Here is an 18,802-nt window from a genome sequence, read left to right on the forward strand (position 1 = left end):
GCTTAACACAATTAATATTAACAACAACGCGGCGAGGAACACAAGGCAGAACAGGGATAGAAGAGATTAAAGAATATTTAGATGAGTTAGATTTATTCAAGTCAGCAAGGCCTGATGAAATTCACTTTAGGGTATTTAAGGAACTAGCCAAAATCATTTTGTAACCATGAGCAATTATCTTTGAGAACTCATGGAGGATTGATGAGGTCACAGAGAACTGGAGAAAGGCAAACATAGAACTTGTCTTTAAAAAAAGGAGAACAACGAGGACCCAGGAAATTATAGACTAATCAACCTAACTTCAATGCCTGGAAAGATACTGGAACACATGATTAAACAATCAGTTTATAAACACCTAGAGGACAATAGGGTAAGTAAAAGCCAACATGGATTTTTCAAGAACAAATCATGCCAGACCAACCTAATTTCCTTCTTTGACAGGGTTACTGGCCTAGTGGGTAGGGGAGAAGCTATAATTGTGACAGATCTTGATTTTAGTAAGGCTTTTGATACAGTCCCACATAACATTCTCATAAGAAAACTAGGAAAATATGCTCTAAATTAAGTGTACAAGTAGTTGAAAAAACATACTCAAAGAGTATTTATCAATAGTTCACTCTCAAACTGAGAAGACATAGCTATTGGAGTCCCACAGGGGTCTGTCCTGGGTCACTTACTATTCAATATTTTCATTAATGATGTGGCTAATGGAGTGGAGAGTATGTTTAGAAAATGTGTGGATGACACCAAGCCGGGAGGGGTTGCAAGCACTTTGGAGGGCAGGATGAGAATTCAAAATGACTTTGATAAATTAGAGATGTGTTCTGAAATCAACAAGATGAAATTCAATACAGAAAAGAACAAAGTACTATGCTTAGGAAGGAAAAATCAAACTCACAACTACAAAATGGGGAACAACTGGTTAGGTGTTGGTACTGCAGAAAAAGTCTGGGGTTACTGCAGATCACACATTGAATGAGAGCCAGTAATGGGATGCAGTTGCAAAAAATGATAATATTGTAACCAAAAGCACCCCTGTATTCACACCCCACACATTATTGTAATAATCTTTGTGGAAAATATGCCTTGTGAGGTATCATTTAAAAACTAACACCACATTGATCATTGATATTCATATGTAGCCTATGCACGAAATGTGTATTATGAGTTATGAACTAAAGCTGAAATTATGACTACAAGGGGTTACCAGTCTGGGAGAGGATAAATCTGTTCCTCAGAGACAAAGGACAAGCTGACGCCTCTAGCCAGGTGTCATCAAAGCTGATTGGCCATCACCTCTCAAGTGGCCATTCTTTGGCAGGAAGGGGGCAGGAACAGATCAATGTGCATTTTAGCAACAACATGGAACCTCCTTCACCACGAGACTCCATGTCTCCGTCGGAAGGAACTTTATCTAGGGGTAACCCTCTGGTACATACATTTTGAAGGGTGAGTGGACTTTAAAAGTGAGGGACAAAAACACCCAAGGCTCTCTCTCTTTCACCTAAGACAACAAAGGAACCAGCCTTTTGACTTTTTGGGGGGGATCCTGACTGAGAATTTGGGCAGCAATGTTGCTGGGATCCTGTGGTAAAGATTTGACCTTGAACCAAGACTAGCTGGTTACATTTTAGCAACTAGAAAGTGTTTTATCTTTATTTCTCTTGTACCCATTTCTACCTGTAATACCTTGTACTTATATGCACTTCAAATCTCTCTCTTTGTCATTAAATAAACTTGTTTTATTTTTTAATCAAAGCTAACTCAGTGCTGTGTTTAAACTGAACTGCTTGGTAATGCCAAGGGAGAGGATTTAAAGTAGAAAACTGTTGAATATCAAACCCTTACAGGGGCAACAGACTTTTAATATGTGAAATGCCCAGGAGAGGGATTGACAGTGCAGAACACAAACATTTGGCACTGGGAGTGTGTTGGGATCATCCTGCAAGTAGTAACCCAGGCTGGTGGCAGCCAGAGTGTGGCTGGTGTTGCTGATAGGCTGCTGAGGCCAGAGTTGCTGGACCACGACTGTGGCTATACACAGACATTCAGGGTGTGACTTGCATGCTGGTAGGCTGTTTGTGAGCAGCCCAGGTTGGGAGCTACAATGGCAAAGCATTGTGAGGCACCCGGGGTTACAGGGCAGTGGTGATCCTGCCTAGTCTTGATTGCTCCTCAAAATGTGACAGGTGTATTAATCAGAGTGTGTCTTATGGAAGGTAAATGTCCCGCTCTACTCAGCTCTGGTGAAGCCTCAGTGGAGTGTTGTGTCCAGTTTGGGGCACCACACTTTAACAACAATATTGACAAACTGGAGAGAACACAGAGAGCAATAAAAATAATAAAAGATTTAGAAACTCTGACCCATGAGGAAAGATTAAAAAACTGGGCATATTTAGTCTTGAGAAAAGAAGACTGAAAGGGGACCTAATAACAGCTTTCACATATGTTAAGGGCTGTTATAAAGAGGACAGAGTGCTCTCTGTCCACTGAAGGTAGGACAAGAAGTAATCAGCTGAATTTGTGCAGCAAGGAAGATTTAGGATAGATATTAGGTAAAACTTTCCAATTCTAAGGATAGTTATGTATTTGAATAGGTTACCAAGGGAGGTTGTGGAATCCCCATCACTAGAGGTTTTTTAAGAATAGGTGAGACAAACACCTGTCAAGGATGGTCTAGGTATACCGGGTCATAAGAACGGCCATATTGGGTCAGACCAATGGTCCATCTAGCCCAGTACCCTGTCTCCAACAGTGGTCAGTACCAGAGCTTCAGGAGAAGTATACAGAACAGGGCAATTTTGAAGATACTCACCTCTGTCTTACCTTCCTGGCTTCTGTAAGTCAGAGGTTTAGGTTCGCTTCAAGCATAATGTTATATCACTGACCATCTTGGCCAACAGCCATTGATGAACCCATCCTCTGTGAACTTGTCAAATTCTTTTTTGAACCCAGTTATACTTTTGGCCTTCACAACATCCCATGGCAATGAGCTTCACAGGTTAATTGTATGTTGTGTGAAAAAGTATTTCCTTGTTTGTATTAAACTTGCTACCTATTAATATCATTAGGTGACCCATTCTTCATATTATGGGAAAGGATAAACAACACTTCTGCATCCACTTTTTCCATACCATTGTAACTATCACTAAAATCAGACTCTGTACCAGATGACTGGTGGATAGCTAATGTCACGCCAAGTTTTTTAGAAAGACTCCAGAGGCAATCCTGGCAATTACAGGTCTATAAGCCTAACTTCAATACCAGGCAAGCTGGTTGTAACTATAGTAAAGAACTGAATTATCAGACACAATATGTTGGGGAAGAGTCAATACAACTTCTGTAAAGGGAAATCATGCCTCACAATCTATTAGAATTGTTTGAGGGTGTCAACAAACATGTGAAAAGGGTAGATCCAGTTGATACAGTGTACTTGGACTTTCAGAAAGCCTTTGACAAAGTCCCTCACTGAAGGTTCTTAAGCAAAGTAAGGAGTCAGTCATGGGACAAGAGGGAAGATCCTCGCATGGATCAGTAATTGGTTAAAAGATAGGAAAGAAAGGATAGGAATAAGTGGGCAGTTTCCACAGCAGAGAGAGGTAAATAATGGGGTTCCCCAAGGACCTGTACTGGGACCAGTGCTGTTCAATATATTCATAAATGATCTGGAAAAAGGGGTACACAGTGAGATAGCAAAGTTTGCAGATGATACAAAAATACTCAAAATAATTAAGTCAAAGCTGACTTTGAAGAGCTGCAAAGGGATCTCACAAAACTGGGTGATGAGGCAAGAAAATGGGAGATGAAATTCAGTGTTGATAAATGCAAAGTAATGCACATTGGAAAAAAATAATCTCAACAATACAAACAAAATGATGGGGTCTAAATTGGCTGTTATCACTCAAGAAAAAGATCTTGCAGTCATCATGGATAGTTCTCTGAAAACATCTGTTCAGTGTGCAGTAGCAGTCAGAAAAGGTAACAAAATATTATGAACCAGTAGGAAAGGGATTGATAATAAGACAGAAAACATAATGCCACTATATAAATCCATGGTACACCCACACCTTGAATACTGCATGCAGTTCTGGCTGTCCCATCTCAAAAAGATATATTAAAATTGGAGACGGGCAACAAAAATGATGAGGGGTGAGGAACAGCTTCTGTGTATGGGGAGATTAAAAAGACTGGGACTGTTCAACTTGGAAAACAGACTCTTAACTCTCCACAGTCAGCTTTGGACTTAACTATCTTGAATAATTTTGTATCATCTGCAAACTTTGCACTTCACTGTTCACTCCCTTTTCCACATCATTTATGAATATGTTGAACAGCACAGGTCTCAATACAGATCCTTGGAGGGACCCCACTGTTTAACTCACTCCATTCTGAAAACGGACCATTTATTCCTGCCCTTTGTCTCCCATCTTTTAACCAGTTACTGATCCATGAGAAGACCTTCCCTCTTATCCCATGACAGTTTACTTTGCTTCAGAGCCTTTGGTGGTCCTGCCTCAATGAAGGGAACGGACTAGATGACCTCTCAAGGTCCCTTTCAACCATACATTTCTATGATTCTATGATACTCTGACATAGTATGACAATACTGTGTTGTGACGTGTCAGCACAACATCAAAACCATTGTGATAAACAAATTACACTGGTGAAACTGGCAACCCCAGGTATTTAACACTGATCATTTGCAAGTCGCTACCTAGAATGCTCTTCCATCCTTCAACTCTCTGATGGCAGCCCTGGACTCTGTGTCCTGGGGATGCATGGAATGGTTCTTTGTCCTGGGTTATTGTCTATGCACAATCCTGGAATCATGGGACTGAGAGAAGGGTTTGGCCATTTTAGGGTGCTTATAGTTAGACACATAAAAGACTCAATGCAAAAATTTCAAAAGTGCCTAAGTCACTTAAAATCCTAAGTCCCACTTTCAAAAGAGACTTAGGCACTTGAATACTTCTTACAACCTGGACTTATCTCCCAGGGAAATCAATGGGAGTGAGGCACCCAAAGAGCTTTAAAAATCTGGGCCTTAGACGCTTTTGGTCACTCTTAGACTCCCATGCACCTAAGTCACTTTTGAAAATGGGACTTAGGCACTTTTGAAAATTTTAACCCTACTCTCGCTGAATCCACTCCCTACCCACTACAGCATAGAGACCCCAGAAAAATGCTATATCAGATATTATACCTGGCCTTCTGACCAATTGGGAAAGATAAGTGGATGTTAGACAATATGCCTAGCAGAGCACAAATGATCTAGTAAGCCCTTCTCTCTTATTTCTGTGGTGCTGTAATTAGTCTGTACCTGAATGGTGCTTCTTTGCGAAATCTCTCTCTGAATTTCTGCTGTTCCACATCAAATGCTGCACAGTTCTTGCGAATAACTGTGACTTCATTTGCCTGCAAAGAAGCCACTTGCTGTTTCACAGTTATCGCCAACTTCTTTATATTGTTCCATTTTTCTGGCAGCTCCTGCAAGCAAAAATTAAATGTTGGCTGACAGTATGTGCCACTTGACATAACATGTATCTGACTTCTTTATGGATAGTCCCAGGCTGGAAAAATACCAGGATTTTCTCTCTCACACAATCAAGAGGTTTTTGCCATGATATAAAGGGCAAACACATGACTGGGAGTAAAACAGGGAATGAATTTTAAGCTTTGAAGATAAATGAAGATTTTACCCCTTATGAAGGTGTAAACCCTCTTCCCTCCTGAAATGTCCTGCCATGTTTTCTACACACACCAGAATCCTGTGAAATGTGGACAGCCCAGACAAAGGTGACCCTAAATCTTGCTCCTAGGGTACATGAAGGCTGATGTACAAAAATCTTGCTCCTAGGGTACAAAAAATACTGATCCCAATTCAAAGTCCAGCTGGCTCTTATGCATCCCCTGGGAGTGGATGGAAGCAGGAAGATGGGCTCAACAGGTAAGCTGATCTTTTCAACTTAGTTAAAAATGAAGACTGGATGGTTCTATAATAGATGCTGTCCCGTCCCATCTTAGAACAGAAGAGGGAAAGGTGGTTATAGTCAAAGGACCTGTCTGGAGAGACTCCTAGGGTAACATTTTCAAACTTGGGTACTTAATGTTACCATCTAAATAAAAATGGCCCAATTTTCAGAGCTCCCATGAACATCACTGGAAGTTGTGGATGCTCAGAACCCCTGAAGTCTAAGACACTTTCATTTAGGTGCCAAGAAAAGAAGCTTCACAAGGCAGGTTCTTCGTAAGCTGTGTATTTGTCCGGAGAATGGACTTCCTTTGTCTTTCATTAAAAAACACTGGTCAGAGCCTCAGCCAGTGTTGTGACCCGAGTCCTCCACATCTCTCAATTCCCCTCTTCCCCACCAGTGCTCTCAGAATAGTGGTTCTGTCTCATAGATCATTCACAGTCTGTAACAAAAGAAACTTTCCAGCTTGTTTTTGTGCCTGTTCACTTGGGTCAGAAGAGTAACTGAAAGTTGCCAGTGCTTGCCAGGAGAGAAAAAAACGTCTGGGATGAAACTCGACATGTTCAGAGGTTGCATTTAGTTTGGATAGTTACCCACACCTTCCAAAGGGGAAAATCTCCTGGCAACTGGCTTGCCCACCACAGCGGTCCCAATGCTTCCTACTTTCACCTCTGAGAGAATCCTTGAAGAGTTCCATCTCTTATGAGGATACTTTGCTCTTTCTACTTCCTTTCCCAACTGAAACCACAATGGGGGAAGTAGCAAGAAAAAGGCAAAATTCAAGCAGAGCTTTGGCCCACTTCTTACTTTAACAGCTGTCTGTCCTCCCCTTCAGTTAGACTCTATCCATTTGTATGGACTATTCATGCACCAATCAGCTTAAGATCTAGGTTCCTCAAGATAGCAGAAGAGAGCATTATATAAAGGATCTTATTTGCCTCTATTTCTCTTGCTGTATGTGGAAGTAAAGATACTGACTGGATCTCTATGCAACTGCATGGAGCTGAAAAGTTGCTGGACAGAAAAAAATGGTTCCCCAGTTCTACTCCTAAGGACAGCCTTGGTGTTTTAACTCCCCTGCAAAAAATTTAGTTGCTGAAATTTACTTACAAGAATACAAGCACTAAAAACCAAGGAATTCCCAAGATAAGGCAACTGTCACACCCAACAAAACTCCACCTATAATGCTTAACTGAAATCCTCCTTCCACAAATCCACAAGAGAGTCACTTTGTGAGGAAGATCACCTTTAGCCCTAGAAACCTGCACCGGGGCCCCAGGAATATTTAATAATTGGACTTTGTAATAAGCCTCTCATTTTGTATTTTTCCATTTTAACAGGATCTAAAAGATTTCTCAGGCCCCTGTTAACCTGGTAACTGAGCACCTCACACCTCAATGTACTTCACCTCACAACACCCCTGTGAGGTTTGGAAGGATGACACGGAGGGAACTGAGGCCCAGATACTAAGGGCCAGACTTTTAAAGGTATTCAGGCACTAAAAGATGCAGCTCCGTGCCTAGTGAGATTTTTCAAAAGCACCCGCTGCCTAATGCCAAGGTGGTTTGCACAAGGTCACACAGGAATTGTGCAGCAGAGGTAGGAATTAAATGCCAGTCTTCTGAGTCTTAGGCTAGTGCCCTAAACAAGGGACTACCCTTTGTAACAAGAACATAAGAATCGCCGCACTGGGTCAGACCAATGGTCCATCCAGCCCAGTACCTTGTCTTCCAATGGTGGCCAATGCCAGATGCTTCAGAGGAAATGAACAGACCAGGGCAATTACTGAGTGATCTAGCCCCTGTTGTCCAGTCCCAGCATCTGCCAGTCAGAGGCTTAGGGACACCCAGAGCATGGGGTTGCATCAAAGCACTAATGCCCTCTCATTACAGCACTCACCAAAAAAGCTGCTTAATGGACCTATTAAAAGTAACTCCATAAAGTAATTAACAGATCTACCTGAACATGTGTTCTGTTCTTATGCAGTGAGTGCTATCCATCTGGGGAGGGGCACTGCATCGTTCACACTTAACAACAGGCTAAATCTCTGCTGTAAGTGACAATCTTGATGTAGCTTTATCTAGGGAGCTGCGATGGCACATCCACAACAGATGTTCTGCCACTTGGCTATCAAAATAATCTGCCCACTGAGGCCTACTGATTACTAAACCCGGGTACTTAACATTCGCTAATATACACTGATCACTTTCTTTTTAGGTGTCTAATATTTTGCAGTTTTGTGTATTGGTCATAGGTTTTCACCAACCTCTAATTGCTTATACACCTCATCCGTAAGTTCTTGCTCATATATCTTCAGTAGCTCAATTGTTTGCTTCAGGGGCTCAAACATCTCATCCGTGCTGGTCTGTCTTTCTTTAACAGCCATAAGATGACCCATAATCTCCACCAAACCATCATAATCTCCTTTTTCAACCTCTTTGTTCAAACCTCTATCAGCATTCTTTATAAATTCTTCAAGATTAGCCAAGCTAAATAATACAAAACAGGAAAACACAGTGAGAGCAGTTTATATAAAACGGTTACTCACCTTCTCGTAACTGTTGCTCTTCAAGATGTGTTGTTCATGTCCATTCTAATCAGGTGTGCATGCACTGTGTGCATAACAGCCAGAAGATTTTTCCCCTAACAGTATTCATAGGGTCGGCCTGGGTGCCCCCTGGAGTCGCGCCTTCATGTCACCCAATATAGGGCCCCTGCCGACCCAACCCCCCCTCAAGTTCCTTCTTGCTGGGTACTCCGGCAGAAGGGTAGGAGGGTGGGTATTGGAATGGACATGAACAACACATCTCGAAGAACAACAGTTACGGGAAGGTGAGTAACCGTTTTTTCTTCGAGTGCTTGTTCATGTCAATTCCAGTCGGGTGAATCACAAGCCCAAGTTCAGGAATGGGGGTCAGAGTTGTCCACTAATTGGAGTACTGCTCTACCAAAAGCCATGCCATCTCTGACCTGCTGGGTAATTGCATAAGGTGTGGTGAAAGTATGTATGGAGGACCATGTCGCTGCCCTGCATATTTCCTGGGTAGGCACCTGAGCCAGGAAAGTCGTTGAAGAGGCCTGCACCCTGGTGGAGTGCACAGTGATCGGAGGGGCAGGCACCCCTGCCAGGTTATAGCACTCTCGGATGCAGGACAAGATCCACAACGAAATTTGTTGAGAAAAGACTGGAAGACCCTTCATTCTGTCCACCACAGCCATGAATAGTTGGATGGACTTTCAGAACAGCTTTATTCTCTCGATGTAAAAGGCTAATGCTCTGCGGACATCCAATGAGTGGAGCCTCTGCTCCCTGCCACTAGAGTACACCTTAGGCTAGAACACAGGGAGGAAGATGTCCTGGTTGATGTGAAACTGGGAGACAACCTTTGAGAGGAAAGCTGGGTGAGGCTAGAGCTAAACCTTGTCCTTGTAGAACACTGCATAAGGGGGCTCTGATGTTAGGGCCTTGAGCTCAGACACCCTCCTAGCTGAAGTTATTGCCACCAGAAACACCAACTTGTATGAGCGGTAGAGCAGGGAGCACATTGCTAGCGGTTCAAAAGGCGGCACCGTCAGTCTGGAAAGAACCAGGTTGAGGTCCCAGGCCGGGACCGGCTGCCTGACTTGTGGGTATAGTCTGTCGAGACCTTTGAGGAAATGGCTGACCATAGGGTTGGCGAAGACTGACCGTCCCTCTGCGCCTGGACGGAAGGCAGAGATGGCGGCCAAGGGAACCCTTATTGATGACATGGACAGTCCTGCTGCTTGAGATGGAGATCATGCCACTTATATTAGACTGATGCAAGCATTGGGGACGAATGGTGCTGCGCTGAGCAGACTGAAAATCTCTTCCACTTGGCAAGGTACGTAGCCCTGGTGGAAGGCTTCCTACTGCCAAGGAGGACATATCTAACTGGGTCCAAGCAAGAGAGCTCCTTCGGGTTCAGCCATGGAGCTTCCACGCAGTGAGGTGCAGTGACTCGAGGTTCAGGTGTTGAAGACGGCTGCGATCTTGAGTTAGTAAGTCCGAGACGAGTGGCAAGGTGACTGAAGATTCCACGGACATTTCCAGGAATGATATGTACCAGTGCTGGCGGCACCAGGCTGGAGCTATGAAAATATCACCGAAGCTTGTTCCCTCCGTATCTTGAGGAGCACCTTGTGAACGAGAGGGATAGGCAGAAACACATATAGGATATAGCCTCCCCATCACTGACGCCAACTTTCCTTGGCGCCAGTGGGTGCTCGCGCCCGCCCTTGGCCCCTGCCCGACTCCACCCCCTCCCTGCCCCTATTGGACCCTCCCCAAATCCCCGCCCTGGCCCCACCTCTTCCCGAGTGCGCTGCGTTCCTCCTCCTCCCCCCTCCCTCCCAGCGTTTGCCGCACAAAACAGCTGTTTTGTGGCGCAAGCGCTGGGAGGGAGTGGGGAGAAGCAGGACGTGGCGGCGCGTTCAAGGGAGGCAGCGTGGAGGCGGAGGTGAGCTGGGGCGGGTCGAGGAGCTGCCGGTGGGTGCAGAGCAACCACCAATTTTTCCCCGTGATTGCTCTAGCCCCAGAGCACCCATGGAGTCAGTGCCTATGCTCCCCATGGGAGGAGCAACACATCTACGATGGAGCCTGGGCTGTGATTTAGGGAGGAACAGAACTGCTGGCACTTCCTGTTGCATCGCGTGGTGAACAGGTCTATCTGGAGAAAACCCCACTGATGGAAAATTGAGTTTGCAACGTCCAGGGAAAGGGGCCACTTGTGGCCGTGGAACAACCTGCTGAGATATCCACCAACTCGGTCTGTACTCCAGGGAGGTACGATGCTTGTAGATGTATCAAATATTCTACACAGAAGTCCCACAACATAAGGGCTTCCTGTCACAGGAGCATGCACACCCGTTTGCTCATATAAAACATCGCTGTGCTGTGGTCTGTCATAATTGATACACGTCTCCCTGTCAAATGGGCTCAGAAAGACTGGCATGCCAGGTGCACTGCTCTCAGCTCTCTGACATTGATGTGGAGAACAAGTTCCACCTGAGACTGGAGGCCTTGTGTTCTGAGCTCTCCCAGATGTGCTCCCCAGCCCAAGGCTGACACATCCGTCACCAGCAAGACAGATGGCTGGGGGATAATGAAGGGGACCCCTGCACATACTATCTGTGGGTCAAGCCACAACAGGAGGGAGTTGAGTACTGTGCAAGGCAGATTACGATCCTGTCCAAGCTGTCCCAGACTGGCCGATATACTAACGCTAGCCACACCTGAAGAGGTCAAAGTCTGAGTCTGGCATGCTGTACTACATAGGTACAAGCAGCCATGTGTCTCAGGAGTTTCAGGCAATTCCTTGCTATGGGTGGTGGGGAACTGCCTAAGACCTCATATGATGTTGTCAAGGGACAGAAACCTTGCTTCCAGGAGGTATGCCCTGGCTCTTGTTGAGTCCAGTACTGCCCCTATAAACTCTATCCTCTGAACTGGGGACAGTGTTGATTTCCCCTCGTTCAGAAGGAGGCCCAGTTCATCGAACATCGTTCCTATGAAGTCGACTTGTGCCTCCATTTGAGCTCTGGAGCAGCCCTTTATGAGCCCATCATCGAGGTATGGGAACACTTGTACCTGCCTCCTGTGCAGGAACGCAGCCTCAACAGGCATGCACTTGGTGGACAACTGAGGTGCCGCTGACAGACTGAATGGGAGGACTGTGAACTGGTAGTGGGTGTTGTTCACCACAAACCTGAGGTATTTTCTGTGGGACCGAATTATTGCTATGTGAAAGTACACGTCCTTCAAGTCGAGGACAGCATACTAGTCTCCTGGATCCAGTGAAGGGATGACGGAGGCCAAAGAGACCAGGCAGAACTTGTGTTTCTTCATGAACTTGTTGAGTTCTCACAGGTCTAGGATAGGCCTGAGCCCCTCTCTGGCTTTCAGTATTAGGAAATACCAGGAATAGAAATCCTTGCCCTTCTGCTCCTGAGGAACCTCTTCCACTGCCCCAGCGAAAGGAGTGAGTGCACCTCCTGTATATGTTGTTGCTTGTGAAAGAGGTCCCTAAAGAGGGACAGGGAAAGGGGGTGGAAGGGTGGGAGGGCACAAAATTGGATAGAGTATCCCCTCTCTACCATGCAGAGCACCCAGCAGTCCGAAATAATACGGGACCATGCACAGTAGAAAGGGGACAGTCGGGGGGGAAAGGTAAGGCGGGGTAGATCCAGTTCTTGTTCTGGTACACCATCCTCGACCGCACCTTCAAAAGGCTGGTTTGGGGCCGGAAGGTGCCTTGGGTTGGCCAGAGCTCTGGCCTGAGGATGGGTGCGGTGTCTTCCTACCGCCCCTATTCCTCTTCTGGGAACCATCCTGTCAATTGTTGGTAGAACCACGGAGGAGGCTATGGTCTGAAGTGCCTGTGCTGTGTAGCGGGAGTGTGTATGCCCAGGGACTTGAGGGTGGCCCTTGAATCTTTTAAACTGTGCAGTCTTCTGTCTGTCTTTTCAGAGAATAGGGCCTGACCTTCAAAGGGTAGGTCTTGAATGGTCTGTTGGACTTTGTGAGGGAGTCCAGAGACCTGGAGCCAAGAGGAGCTTCTCATGGTCACCCTCATAGCCATGGTTCGGGCAGCCGTGTCAACATCGTCAAGAGCTGCCTGAAAGCAGGCCCTAGAAATGAGTTTGCCTTTCTTCACCAAGGCATTAAATTTGGAGTGGGAGTCTGGTGGTAACAGCTAGGCGAACTTGGCCATCGTTCCCCAGGTGTTAAAGGAGTACCTACTAATGATGGCCTGCTGGTTTGAAATGTGGAGCTGCAAACCACTGGTGGAGTAGACTTTTCCTCCCAAACAAGTCCACCTTTTTCGCTTCCCGATTTTTAGGGGAGGGTCCCTGAAACTCCTGATGCTCCCTTTCGTTTGCAGCATCCACCACCAAAGAGAAAGGTGTAGGATGAGTATAGAGATGCACGTATCCTTTTAAGGGGATGAAATGGTGTCTCTCATTCCTCTTCTCTGTAGGGGGCAAAGAGGCTGGAGTCTGCCACAAAGCTTTTGTGGTCTCATTTATAGTTTTGATGAGTGGCAGCACAATACGCGAGGACCCAGGTTCTGGGCCACCCTACGCAACAACTGTTGCAGGACCCTGCTACCCTCCAAGGTCAGGGCCGTTGAAGCGTCCGCAACGGCCTTATCTGGGGAAGGACGAGAGCACCGGCACATGGCCTAGGTCACTGCCCTCGGTACCAAGAGGGTCACGTTGTTCGTTGGGCTCCTGCATCTCTGGTGTCGCAGAGGTCAGTGCCCAGATGGTCGCCTGAGCGGCAGGTGGAGATATCGGCGTTGTCTCTGATGCCAGCTGCTGCGAGGGAGCGAAGGATGCCAACACAACCAACGCCAACCTGGATCGCAACGCCTGGCTCTGACCCTGGGCTTGATGATAGGCCCAGGGAGTCCAAAAGGGCCACTGAGTTGGTGGTTGCCATTGAGGTGGCAATGGCGCCGGAGGAGGCTGGCGGTGTCGCTGAGATCTAGACCGCCTGCTGCTGGACCTATCTGAACAATGGGACTCCGCCTCAGACCCCGAGGTCTCGGAAAAGGAAGACCATGGAGGAGCAGTACTGGGTGGTGCAGATGAGCAGTGCTGGGCCTCTGGGGATTGGTACAGTCCCCCCACGTGGGCGGCTGGCACCGGGGAATGGTGCAGCGGAGATGGGGAGTGGTGTGACATCATCGCCAGCTTGCCCCGAGATGGGATAGGTGGCTGGGTTATCACCGGTGCCTCGTCCCTCCTTGCAGAAGGTGGTACCATCAGACGAATAAGGTCCTGAGCTGTCTCAAAAGTCTCCAGAGTGGAGGGGAGTTGAATGTCCCGGCCATGAAGGTCCAGAGAACGGTAGTGGGCCGGACTCAACTGGACCCTTTAAGGGCAGGAGTTGATGAGCCCCTGGAAGGCTGCGGACCCGAAGTAGGCTCGATGGACTGAGGCCTCCCTGCCACTGGCTCCTTAGGCTTAGGAGAGGAAGAGCACCCCCTCTCCCACCTCTTTTTCTTCTGGGGCACCCGGGATGAGGATCGGCGCCTGCCAGAAGTCTTATGTTCAGCGCCGTGCCGGTGCCAGGAGTCCTTAGCCTCCTTTCTTGGAGCTGGTGCGCTGCACACAGAGGCTCCGCCAACCCGAGGTTGGACTGTGGATGGAGGGCTGCCTCCATGAGGAGAATTCTGAGTCTCTGCTCATGATCCTTAAGGGTCCTCAGTCGAAACTCCTTACAAATGCGGCATTTGTCCTTTTGGTGACTCTCCCCAAGGCACTTCAAAACAAGAAGTGTGTGGCTCACTCTTTGGCATCAATTTACTGCAGACTTCACACGATTTGAACCCCGGCGACCAAGGCATTCCCCGGTGTAGGGGAACAAAACAGGGGGGAGACCCCCGCAACGGAAACTTAGAGAACCTACTAACACCACTAATACTACTAAGAATCTAACTATGTACAAATGACAGTGGGACACTGCTAAAGACACTTGCAGATGCAAGAGTGAGGGAAGTTCCATATAGCTGTCACTGGCGGTAAAAAGAAACCGAGCAGGGGTCAGGTCAGCAGGGCCCTATATTGGGCGCCATGAAGGCACGACTCCAGGGGGCACCCAGGCCGACCCTATAGATACTGCTAGGGGAAAAATCTTCCGGCTGTCATGCACGCAGCACACACACACCTGCTTGGAATTGACATGAATAAGCACTCGAAGAATTACACATTATGTACCTTAATCCAGGCTCTGGACTTGTACAGAGATCAAAGAGAAAAACCTTTCTAATCCTGCCCATCTCATACACCCCCAGTCTATAGGGCCCCAATTCAGCTAAGCACATATTGAACCTGTAGCACCCCCTTAAATCCAATGAGGGTCAATAGGTCTACATATGCTAACATGCTTTGCCTCACAGGAGCGCATTGTTGAATCAGGACCTATGTACAAAAAGATTTAATCATCTTATGAACTAAGTTATTCACAAAGAGTTAACATTCCAGGGACGTTGAGGACATGGTTGCCATATTACCTTAATGCATGCACGGAAAGCAAGAGAAGTTTAGAAATAGGAAATATCCAGATTATACCTTTTATTTCTGGTAATGACAGGTGGATAGGATAGGGTGGGTAGGTAGATTGATTGTTTCGTGTGTGTATATATATATATACACACATCCAAGAAATGTGTATATACCGTGTGTATATTTTTGTATAAATCTGTTTCTTGGATGGAAGGCATTACAGGAGTGTCAAGTGTGTGTGTATATTATATATACATATATATATATATACATTGTGACAAAGTTCCTCCTCTGCCTTGGTGGATCCTGCACTTACTGGTGGATTTGCTTGCCTCAGAGGTTCACAGCAGCCCTCAGTTTGGCCACTTTCGTGGCTCAAATCTGCTGTTCACTCAGTTAGCCTCATCACTGGCCAGCACGGGGAAAGGAAGAAGAACAATCCCTGCAGTCTCTGCTGATCCACCTAGTGGATCGGGGAACAGGCCAGAGACCTTCCCGTCTGGTGGAACCCACAGTTCAGTTCAACTCCTCCGGTATCAAGTAGGGAGTTGCGGGGGATGGAGGGATGGGGGGAACCCGGGCCCGCCCCCTACTCCAGGTTCCAGCCCAGGGCCCTGTGGATTGCAGCCGTCTACAGTGGCTCCTGTAACAGGTGCATGATAGCTACAACTCCCTGGGCTACTTCCCCATGGCCTCCTCCCAACACCTTCTTTATTCTCACCACAGGACCTTCCTCCTGATGTCTGATAATGCTTGTAATTCTCAGTCTTCCAGCAGTACACCTTCTCACTCTCAGCTTCTTCATAGAATCATAGAATATCAGGGTTAGAAGGGACCTCAGGAGGTCATCTAGTCCAACCCCCTGCTCAAAGCAGGACCAATCCCCAATTTTTGCCCCAGATCCCTAAATGGCCCCCTCAAGGATTGAACTCACAACCCTGGGTTTAGCAGGCCAATGCTCAAACCACTGAGCTATCCCTTCCCCCTTGCGCCTCTTGCTCCCAGTTCCTCGCAGGCACACCACAAACTGAAGTGAGCTCCTTTTTAAACCCAGGTGCCCTGATTACCCTGCCTGTTTTAATTGATTCTAGCAGCTTCTTGATTGGCTGCAGGTGTTCTAATCAGCCTGTCTGACTTAATTGTTTCCAGAAAGTTTCTGATTGTTCTGGAAACTTCCCTGTTACCTTACCCAGGGAAAGGGGACCTACTTAACCTGGGGCTAATATATCTGCCTTCTATCACGTCTATCCATCTGGCCTGACCCTGTCACAACATATACACAAATGCATACACACTTACTTGACATTCCTATACATAATGCCTTCCATCCAAGAAATCCTTCATTAATTAGGCCTTTAAACATCCCTGTAAGCTATAGTTAGTATGTGCATCATGATATCTACTTTTAAAGCTGAGGAAATTATTGGTAAGAAATATTTTATCTGACAGATTGAGACTCCTTTTGTGCTCTTGGAATAACCATAAGAAGATCACATTTTCCTCCAATGTATTTGCTCTTCAGGACTATCTACCAATCTTTAATGTGAATATTTTTTAACCCAACAGATTGATTTCAAACAGTCCTCTGTGAGTATTTGATAATCAGACTGTGTTCTTTTGTTGTAATTGGTCAAATAAGTCACATGGTATTGTTTCTCTTCCCTGACTGGATGAGTGAACAGGCACTTTTGGCATTTAACCTATGTTAAAATTTCTTTCCTTCCTCACACTTGCGACTTTGAAACTCACTCTCCAGGATCCCTCATGCCAACAACCCTAGATGAAATGTTCAGAGAAAGGAAACACGAAAGAGCAAATTCATTTAAAACTTTAAGGAACTATGCACAGGAAATATCTTGCAGTATTAGCCCAGCTTTACCTGTGGGGGAGCTAGGTACAGACAGGATAAGTATAAAAACAATAGACAGACAGATAGAGCAAGTCCCTGGAATAACTGGAAGTAGGACCTAAGAGCCTAGCTCAGCAGAGCGCTGTCCTAGCCACTCAGCAGCACCACTCCCCCAGCCTCAGACCCAGTGCAAGGCCTCACGTCAGAGTAACACTTTCAAGGAATGCAACGTGTAGGGGACATGACGGCTTCACTCCTCAGGACAGTATGGGGTGGACAGAGAAAACAAATCCCACACTGCTCAGTGTAACCTCCTGGATGGAGCCCAATGAATGGAGATCTGGAGATGGGGCAGACAAATCTTTGTTACCTGTGTGTCACATGATCAATGAGATGCTGCTTAAACATCAGGCTCCACCTTTTGATGACATTCAGCAGGGATGCTTTGAAAGGCCGAGCATCAATTTTTATCCAACTGTCGAAGATGTTCACTGGTTCCAGGCGGTTGACTTCATCATAGATTCTCTCGTAGGAGTCAATTTGCTCCCTGAACTGATGCAATGTGGGAGGGCTCTCTGGGACTCCATTGTCCGCATGGGCTTCAATTTCTGCTGCAGTCAGGACGTGCCCATACAACAGGAACTGGCGTATGAATTCCTTCCTGTCATCCCCATAGAGGTAAGAGTAGTGGTCGAAGGAGTTGCGATAGCCATTGCAGGTTGACATCGTGTTCTGCACACGCTCCATGAGGCTGTGGCGCATGTCAGCTAAGTCACCCATGTCCTCCATATCAGCCTGGGAAATGACAGAGAGGCCTTGTGAGTGGATGCTCATCCAGAGCACACTTTGCACATTGCTGTGCAATAGGAAATCATGCACTGGGGCAAGAGACCTGATAGTGAGGGAAAACACTGTGCTCAGCCAGCCTGGACACCAGGGACGAGATTCGGTAGATGTCATTGAGGAGTCCTTCGACCATGTCATAGAAGCCATCGTTAGCACCAGGATCCAGCGCGGGATGGAATACCAAATCGGGGATCACCAGATCCAGCCGCACCTCAAACAGGGGAGCCAGTGCTGCCTTGGAATCTGACAGAGAGCAAAAGAGATGATGGGGTCTGGGCTAGAGTAAGACAAGAAGTGACTTTACTCCATCACCACGCCCCCCCACCCCACCCCCACCTCCACCTCCACCCAATGGACACTAGAGCTGAACGAATAATTGATTGGTGGTTTCCCAAGGATCAGTGATCACGACCTGATTATATGCATTATGGGCAAACAGAGGACAGTTCCAACCAATAAAATAAATATCTAATGTTTCAAAACACCTAATTTCCCCATGCTGAGAAAATTTAGAAGTGAAACTGACTGGGAGAAAACATTTAGACAGAAAAATCTGAATGAAAATTGGGAGTTCTTTTAAGAAGAGTTTATTAGGTTCCACAATCAAGAAAAGATGACAACTTTGGCTAACAGCCCATCCTCTTCAGTGATGATGGCAGCAATTAGTAATAAAAAAGCAACAAATAAACGTAAAAAAGCAAATATACAGCAATTAGTATAAATTACAAGTTATGAAGTGTAGAATATTGATAAGGGAAACTAAAGACTGCAGGGAAACTAAAACTGCAGAAAAACCTGAGAGTCTCTGGACTAAGTTTAGAAGTGTGAGCAACAAGGGTGATGCCGGGGTGGGAGTGTGCTATAGACCACCAGATCAGGGGGATGAGGTGGACGAAGCTTTCTTCAGGCAACTAACAGAAGTAATTAGATCACAGGGAGGACTTCAATCACCCCGACATCTGCTAGGAGAGCAATACAACAGTGCACAGACAAGCAAGGAAGTTTTTGGAAAGCATAGGCGACAATTTCCTGGTGCAAGTGCTGGAGGAACCAACTCGGGGCAGAGCTCTTCTTGACCTGCTGCTCACAAACCGGGAACAATTAG

General features: G+C 46.4%; 1 protein-coding gene across 2 annotated transcripts in view; it reads right to left on the bottom strand.

The window, feature by feature from the left end:
* DNAH9 (dynein axonemal heavy chain 9) overlaps window positions 1-18,802 on the bottom strand; it is a 402,358-nt gene that overhangs the window by 323,791 nt on the left and 59,765 nt on the right. For both annotated transcript variants that reach the window (XM_075119375.1, XM_048817608.2), the window contains 4 exons: window positions 17,744-17,940; window positions 17,222-17,646; window positions 8,239-8,461; window positions 5,321-5,487 (listed from right to left, as the gene is read on the bottom strand). In XM_075119375.1, coding sequence (XP_074975476.1) covers window positions 5,321-5,487; window positions 8,239-8,461; window positions 17,222-17,646; window positions 17,744-17,940 — 1,012 coding nt within the window. The remainder of the gene's footprint in view (window positions 1-5,320; window positions 5,488-8,238; window positions 8,462-17,221; window positions 17,647-17,743; window positions 17,941-18,802) is intronic.

Source organism: Caretta caretta, chromosome 14, assembly GCF_965140235.1.
Source record: "Caretta caretta isolate rCarCar2 chromosome 14, rCarCar1.hap1, whole genome shotgun sequence".
Lineage (NCBI taxonomy): Eukaryota > Metazoa > Chordata > Testudines > Cheloniidae > Caretta > Caretta caretta.